The following is a 9,317-nucleotide window of genomic DNA, read 5'->3' on the forward strand; positions in this document are numbered from 1 at the left end:
AGAAAGAATATTAGATAATAATTGTTGCATTGCATCTGATACCACAGGTATGTTTAGCTCTTTCACTCAACTTTTCTTCCTTTCCATTATTTTTGGTTTACACGACGTCACAATAATTTAAATTGTTAAGTTACTGAGCGTCGCTTATTTACTTCTGCTCGGAATAAGCGACAGTTCATCCTCATCTTCTTGTACTGAACGTGGTTACCTACCACTTTTATACAGATACAGGCTTTTTGTAAACTAATATTTAAATAATAAATTAATATAAATTTAACGTCGTCATCGTCGTCTTCATTTCCCTTCTTACGGTATTTCTAAATCAATAACCTCAATCATTTCACGTTCTTATCTTACCTCATCTATTATTCGCACGAGTTCTCAATCAAGATTAAACTGCATCAGTGTTCTCTCCAGGCCCTTGAAGCGTCACGGTACCGTTTTTAATTGGCTCTGAATCGTCCATTTAATGCGGTAACTTGTATATTGTAAATAAAGTTTTCAGTTAAAATGATGATTGTATTGTTTTTCTTGTAAAAATGTTATGTGTATTAAAAAATAAGAATTTACTCTTTCGTCGGTAACGTACGCACACCATCAAAGGCAATTGTCGTTTCCGGCCACCTAGAGTTGTCACTACTTATGAGTTGGCCCATTTTCTTCATTGGTGACTTTCCCCTGACGTTCGTAATGAACGCAAAAAATGTTTTTTATCGCATATGTTTACCAGCGGAAAAGTAGCATACGATCGTTTCGCTGTTTTTTTTTCATTGTGGGTACTTCCCCCTGACGTTCTTAATGAACGCAAAAAATGTTTCTTATCGCGTAAGTTTACCGGCGGAAAAAGTAGGCTACGATCGTTTTGCTGTTTGCTAGCGCGTTATGAAGTGTCGTTTCCGGCCAACTAGAGTTGTCACTACTGATGAGTAGGCTTTTTTTTTAATTGGGGACTTCCCGCTGACGTTCGTAATGAACGAAAAATTGTTTTCTCATCGCGTAAAAGTAGGCTACGATCGTTTTGCTGTTTGCTAGCGCGCTATGAAGTGTCGTTTCCAACCAAACTAGAGGTGTCATTCAGCATGAATGTTACGTGCGAGAGTACCATTTTCAGCCATCTATTCAATTCATATTTATAATGCACCAAATCTTTCCAAAAAGATAAGTTCTAATTATATGGCGCAACGCCAGAACCGCCAGCACTCGTAAATTTGTTGAAATAAATATGATTTCAGATGCCATCTATGGTGTCAATCAAAAATCGATTCGTCACAGCCCCAACCATGGTGGGGCTGTGACTCACGTACTTTGTATTGGAATCCAACCCCTGGGGGGACGGAAGCGTGACGCTTGATGTGGATCCTGGGGAGAACACTGCATGTATGAATCAAATTGCATTATTTAACTCGTTTGGACGAATAATTGTTTAAAACAACGTTATAACAAGGCCAACAGCCATTAAGTTGCGTGCTACAATGCATAGTGATACCGGACCGACAGACCGACAGACAGACCGACCGACATAGTGAACTATAGAGTCGCGTCCACGGATATGAATGGAAACCTGCGACTAATATTCATTGTCTGATGACATAACTTGCTTTCTTTTTCCCCAGAACATCTTACGAACGCATACAGAATAATAGCAATGGCACTTCCTAATTGTGAACAAAGCATTAATGTTTTAAAATTATTGGAAATACATGAATACTTTCCAAAGAAAATTACAAGGGAAATGGCACTAACAGTTCCGGGTGAAGTTATCAAACAGAAGGATCTCGACCACCCAGGTAAACTCCCATGGTTTATGCTGCAGAATATTATGTCAGGTAACTATAAAGGAATTTCGTTTGAAATCAATACTCAAGATCAAACTCAAGTTGAACAGTCAGATTTGTGGGAGGACGAAGATCAGTCTACTGGTAACGAAGTAAATCCTCTAGATGTATTGACGTCTTTATTTATATGCTGTGACGATTTTCTAAGGCAGATATTAGTAGAAAAACTGTCTAATTGCCAGTTAGGGATTCCATTGCTACTGCCAGTAATAGACGCCTCTCCACGTACGTCTGGCGTTGAAATGCTGTCTTGGGCAACGAGTACAATACGAAAGCAATGGAAGACTATCTCAGGGCCATCTTTTGAGCAATCAATGGCGGTTCATCCATTACCAATCGTGTCTGCTCTCCGTATAGGAAGACCTAAGCTGTCCAAGTCAAAAACACTCAATGGAACAATTAACTCAAGACTGGATCATTTTTTTCATTCTAAATGTACGGGTGGAAATGCACAAAAAGTTATTTCTAATGGTGTAGTAGAACTTATGTGGTATCTTCCAGTAGGCAGTGATGAAGATAATTTTCCAGGTGCATTTGGAATCATGAACCTACGAGGAAACGTAGTTAATCATTCACTACAAAAAACCTTTATGATACAGGCATCATCAGTAAATGTTATCTTCTGTCAAAGCGATATGTCTAACAAGAAAGAGATGGATGTGATATCATCTTGGAATGATCAACAGAGTCATCTTATTCTGGTATTTGATGGAACACCAACTGGTGAATGGAAGAAAACTGTAGAAGACGTATACACCACCTACAAAAAGAAGAACATGGTGAAAGTTATAACTAACTCTGATAGGATCAATCTGACTGAGAAACTTAGGCAGGTTCTTAAAGAATGGATGCCAGCTGTTGCTCTTTCTGGTCAAAACACTTCTAAAAGTTTAGAAGGCTGTGAAGTCATTGCGAGTCATGTCAATATCCGAATCGATGAAAAGGATAATGGTGAAAATTATGATTGTAAGCTAAGGGCAATAGAGTTGTTTAAATGTCTGGAAAAAGAAAACACCAAAGATGAAAACTTACCATTACAGGCTATATCGCGTGATATTACTAAGAAAACACGTGAAAAAAGTGAAATGAAATTTAAAGATATTAAGTCGACAGAATTGTATATTGAGAAACTCACATCAGAAATAACAAGCTTACGAGAAAAACAGTTAGTCGCATGGAAAGATAAATCCCAAATGATTATGGTCAAGCAGTTTCTAAAATCCGTTGCTTTTACGCCTCTCGGGAGGTCATACTTCTATACCTGGACGGGTACCATGTTAGACAGAAACAGCATTCATCAATTACAACTCATACGTGAAAAAAACACGTTATGTGCGAATGAAGTGGATTCTGTAATTATTGATAAATTCCAACATGAAATATTCAATGCAAGTCTGGGATTAGTACATATAAATAGAGAAATCGCCCAAATCTACGAGATGGCATCAGGATTGTCAAAGATGGAAAGTGAAATTCAGAAATATCCAGAAATAGCTGCTGGCATGTTAATTGATGGACATCCTCTTGAGATTATAGATGGTGATGCAAGGCATGTTCCAGTAACGTGGTTAAAAGAAGTTTTCAATTGCCTTTACACGAAGATCGGAAATAAGAAAGTGTTTGTTTTATCAATAGTTGGTGTACAAGGAAGTGGAAAGTCAACCATGCTCAACACGATGTTTGGCCTAAAGTTTGCAGTCGGTGCCGGCAGATGTACCAAAGGGGCATTTGCACAGTTAGTTCCACTTGATAAAGATCTTTGCGATAGGTGCAAGTGCGATTACATCATGGTAGTTGACACAGAAGGACTATTTGCTTCTGAATGCGCTGAAATCGGTCACAGCACCCGAGATAAAGAATCAGCGACGTTCATAATTGGGTTAGCAGACTGTACAATTATTAACTTTGAGGGGGATAACCGAAATGGCATTCAGGAAATCCTACAGATTGCTGTGTACGCATTGATGAAAATGAAGTTAACTAATCTAAAGCCCAGTTGCATATTTGTGCATCAACACACAAGTGATTTAATGACTTCGAATAAGAATTTAATGGGAGGTTTCAAGATGAAAGGAATACTAGATGAAGCTACACAAATTGCCGCAAGTGAACAAGGCAAATCTTTCAAATCGTTTGAAGACGTTATCAGTTTTCAACCTGAGAAACATGTAGTTTACATTCAAAGTCTATGGCACGGGATTCCACCAATGGCAACTAGGAATCCAGAATACATTCGAAATGTTCTGGAACTCCGAAAACTTGTGTTTTCTGTTATGAAAGAAAGAAATTCGATCAGTATTGAAGAATTCAGTCTAAAATTTACCGGTGTGTCTGAAGCTGTTCTTTACGAAGATTTTGCTTTTTCTTTTGTCCATGCTGTAGAGATGAAATCTTACAATGCATTAGAAACCGAGTATATTCAGGCATCACGACATTTTAGAAGAACTTGTATGAGTAACTGCCTTGACTTTATAAATGTATGTAGAGCGATTCCGGCAAAAAGTATAGAGGAAGAAGGTAAGAAAATGCTACAAAACTACCGAGAAAATCTTCAACAAAGCTACACAACAATGTGCAATCGAATGGAATTATACATAAGAAAGAACCCAAAAGCGGCACAATGGAGCGTACAATTTTTTAAAAAACAGTATAAACTTGAATCGGATATGGTGGAAACACTCACAAGTGAGTTTAACATTGCCATTGGCAAAGGAAAATACTTGCAAGAAATAAAAAGAAAGTCAAGTGAACTTGCAAAAGAATTACGGGAAGCTGGTAAAAGTGATTTGGAACTAGAAACTCAGTTCAACACAAGTTTGAATAAGTGGATTAAAGATATCCCATCGATTGAACATATACATATCGAGACCACACTTGAAGAAGTATTCATTGAAACATTTCCAAAAGAAACCACTGTTATTAACGACACATTGCGGAGGATAAAAAAACAAAAAAGTACAAAGGATGATTTAAAAGGTTATAATTTCGAAGCAAGACGTGTACTTTCTAAGGCAAACGAAAATGCAAAATCTGCCATTAAGCGTTACCGAAACGAACGAAGTAATTGTAATAAATCTGTCATAAAAGAAGTCGTCGATGAAGTATATGAAACGTTGGATCCTTCAAATAAACGTTTCTTTTCACGCCAGGAATTAGCTAAGCATACATGTTTTATTATCTGGAAGCAAATACGAGAATTCGAAATTCTAAGGAGAGACTTTAAGGATCATAATGACCCTAGAGCTCTTCTGCTTCGCAAGAAGGGAGAACTAGTGCAAGCATTCAAAACTGAATGTAAAGTAAAACAACCTTTAACAGCTACAGAGATGTTCTTGTCATTAAACGATGCCACTGAAAAGGCAATTAATATACAGTTTTTTGAAAACGCTGTTGAATATTTCAATACCTCACCTGATCACAAACATATCGTTGCCAGTAAGAAAAGCTTTCATGCTAAAATGCTCATTGATCTCGCCGAAACGGATTCGTTTGAATTAGCTAAAGGATACTTGCTAAATCCATCATTCCGTATGTCTTGTTGGGTGCAAGAATACATCCTAAATGCACTGCAGGGAAAAGTAAATGATAATGAGACGATGTTACAAAATATGTTCTACAATTGCGTACGTGGTAAATACCAAGAAGTGTTAGTAGCAACCACAAATGCTTGCACAAATGTCGGACCAAAGTGCAAAGGAAACAAGTTGTGGCAAGAGATAAATTCAAAATTAAAGCCAACAAGGATTACACCAGTCATTATTTCGGAACACATTGCCAATGATGAAATTCAAGTGGAAACATTTCAAGATAAGCTCAGGAGCAAGCTAGATAGTGCAGAAGACAACTTGCTGAAGAGAGATAACGTTGGTTTAGTGAAAGATTTAAGATTTGAAATTGGAAAAGTTATTGAATATTTTGAGAAAGATCTTATTGGTTGTGTAGAGGAATGCCCGTTTTGCGGAGCCCCGTGTGATAATATCGCCGGATGTACAACTCATCAAACTGAGTGTCATCGACCTCAAGGGATTGCAGGGCAGAACTGGCACTGGTGGAACTGGACAAAGAAATGTGAAAAAGAACTTGTCATAGAATTATGTACGACATCAGTTGCTGACACCAAACTACAATTTAAAAAAAACGATGTTGATAACAAATGGCATAAATATCAAGAATATCGTACTGTTTACGAATCATGGAGTATTCCACCAATAGTGGATACAACAACGCAGCTGTACTGGAAATGGTTCATGGCAAATTACAACACAGAGTTGGCAAAACTTCATGGGTGCAAAGAAGCTCAAATTCCTGATAGTTGGAAACAAATCAAATGGGAAGCCGCAAGGCAGGACTTGATTAACTTATACAACCCAAGAACGTAAAGGTATAATAATGTATAAATGATTTATTATGCATTATTTGCTATTTGTTTGTAATGTTATTAATTGTGAGAATGAAAGTTCGTTAGAATAATTTACCTTAGTTCTAAGCCACTATTTTCTGTTCACAGATAGCATAGCCTGGTATTAAAACCAGACTACTTTTTATATAAAAAAATGGATCGAATTTCTGTTTTGAGTATACATGCAGTACTTGCCTTTACGCATTAGACAGTGTATACCACGATCGGAAAACACCCCTATTTGGGGCAAATCGTTGAACCTAAATTCGGTTTAATCGTCAATAACCAATTATTCTAACTTAATTTAATTAGTAAACAGGGTTACATCAGGTGGTTAAAATCAGTACCGAAAGTACGAACCAACTTTATATACCATCGAGTAAAAATTCTAGAAGTAAGGCGCGATTTACCGAATTTTGCCCTTACGTAAATTTATATATAGATACACGATCGTTCTACCACAGAATAGAATTTTTATAGCAAGCAACGCAATAATCATTTTAATCAATACCAGTCGTGGATGACTAAGATTCGTTAAACAATGGCAATATAAGCATTTAAGAAAGTAATAAGTTCCATTTCAAAACAGTCCAGAATCGAGGATGATGAGGAAAATCGATCAGGATGAAAATCATTAAAAATAGTCTATACAGTACTTTAAAGAATACATTTTAAATATTTTGACAATGATGATAATAGTGATAATAAATTATAGGCCTAATGATGATAATGAATGATAATAATCATAATAAATCAAATCAATTTTAAAATAAATGATAATAACTGATAATGATAATAAATGATAATGATAATAACTTATAATGATAATAACTGATAATAATGATAATGATAATAAATGATAGGCCTAATGATAATATAAATATTAGTATTAACTGATTATAATAACTGATACTGATAAATGATTAGAAGAATGGTAAATTAAAATTACAACACTACAGTAGCATTCGAGCAACAAGTTTGACAATTTATTAGCCATGTATTTAACAATATTATTGCACTGTATACCACTGTACACAGCAAAGACATACATGGTCAATTGCATTATTTAATACTCTATAGATTAACGTAACTTCTTCTAGTTTACGGAGATTATCCGGAACAATATAATAATTATAATATACAAATTGCATATTTTATTAATATTATCAAATACTTAAAACTACGGTCGTAATTACTGTCTTTACTCAAATTTTGATGAGACATGGTATTAAAAGTGCGTGTTTTATCTGAGACAATAAAGTAAATTGTTGTCTAAGGTTTGATTGAAAGCTTTAGCAAGCGCGTTGGATAATCATTTCATCTCACCGCCGATGCATATCCTTGTGTTATTTTGTAGATTAGATTTCCAGTTTTAGTGCTTTCAGGTATAATATATGGTGGTAATAGTTTGTAGTAACGATATACATCTTAACAATAAACAACGCCATAATAAAAGTAAATTAAAATTTAAAGCTTACCAAACCTCTAATAACCTACCAAAATAATTAAAATCATAGGTTTATCACCAATGCATTTTAACTTAACATTAAATTTAACATTAATGTGTAATGTGTGTATGCCTTGTTTGCAGTGTTTTTAAACAAAATAATTTATTAATATTTAATTTTAGAAGTTTTCAATGCATTCCCAACTATCTTTTAATTTTTAAATTATCGCAAATGTGAAATGAATATGATGACGGGGAACATCTGTTGGGTCGAGGATGTTACGCATCAATGATACAAATCAATTCTCATATACCATCTCTGGGTAATATTACCTCAAATGTTGGTTGATGATAGTGATTATTTTCCATGTTGGATTGTGTTAGAGCTCAGCACTTATGTGGAATGCTCAATCCTCAACAAAGCTGGGAAAGGATCGATAACCGACAATATTCAAAATTTATTTTTTTTTGCGTTTGAGGGATGCTAAGCTACTCTTTCTAGGTACTTCTACTACAAACTATAATTAATTACTAATTAAATTAATTTAAAATAGTATGATAGAATAGAAGCCATTACATTAATTATGGTATTATGCATGGTTTTTAATTATAAATCAGTTTGGCGTTAATTAGTTTGCTTGTGTGTGTGCATAGTGTGTTAGGCCGGCTTAATATAATACAGTATGTATTCATTGTAGTGTTTAGAGTGACATTTTATTAGCACTGACGTTTAGGTAAAATAGATGATGATGACAACATTAACATTTGAGCAACACGTTTGGCAATAATACAATTTTACAACAATGTATTGTGTACCGACATGTACGTAATGTGCCATAATTGTTTGAGGAATTATACTTACAAACTAATGATTTATTGTTCATTAGTATGAGCAGCGATTGCATCACATTTTTCAGATTTTGAAACAGTATACATCAATAAAGAAGAGATTGTCTTTCATACGTATTTGTATTGCTCCAGCAACACAATATAATAGTGAATGAAATTAAAATAGTTACAAACAGATAAAAATATTAAAAATGTTGAAATTTGTTTTAATTAGTCAAATCAATTAGGCCTATGGCTTTTTATGATGATTCATGTCTCTTATTATTCAATTGTCAAAGTTATTCTTTTTCATATATTATTGTGTTTTAATGATTAGTTATAGATTGACGTTATAATAATTGTTTTATTGCTCTTAGTTTATACGTGTTAACACACATTCAATAGATATCTTATCACGTTAAAATGTGTGAAATTAGCACTCAGTGATTTTGTATAATGATATGACTCATGGCATTGATTAGTGTAAAGCACAGGGGAGGATCCATGTGACAGTTTTACTATTCAATGAGTTGTAGAGGTTGTTACCCCTGGGTTCAATCCCCCTCCCTTTCAACACATTCTTTCCCTTTCAACACACCCCTCCAGAACTGTGGTTATAATCTTTAGAATTACCGTAATATTAGTTGTGTGAAATAACAACCGTGGCAACGTATGAGATTCTAAGCCCGGGAGGGGGGAGCACGTCGACATGATATCTTTCAAAATGTGTTTTAATATCCAAATCTAATTTACTATAGATACCAATACGAACAATGTGATATTCCACTTAGTAGCCATCTAGTCCCTC

General features: G+C 34.9%; 1 protein-coding gene across 1 annotated transcript; it reads left to right on the top strand.

The window, feature by feature from the left end:
• The first annotated feature begins 1,645 nt into the window (after nt 1–1,645).
• Nucleotides 1,646–6,214, top strand: LOC144848195 (interferon-induced very large GTPase 1-like). The gene has a single exon (XM_078704907.1). It carries the CDS (start codon nt 1,646–1,648, stop codon nt 6,212–6,214), a length of 4,569 nt encoding a protein of 1,522 aa, XP_078561033.1.
• Nucleotides 6,215–9,317: the final 3,103 nt, after the last annotated feature.

Source organism: Antedon bifida, chromosome 7 (genome assembly GCF_963402885.1).
Source record: "Antedon bifida chromosome 7, ecAntBifi1.1, whole genome shotgun sequence".
In the NCBI taxonomy this organism is placed as follows: domain Eukaryota; kingdom Metazoa; phylum Echinodermata; class Crinoidea; order Comatulida; family Antedonidae; genus Antedon; species Antedon bifida.

What these genes read in the sequence shown, in the direction of transcription:
- LOC144848195 (XM_078704907.1), top strand. Translation starts at nt 1,646, where the DNA reads ATGGCACTTCCTAATTGTGAACAAAGCATTAATGTTTTAAAATTATTG.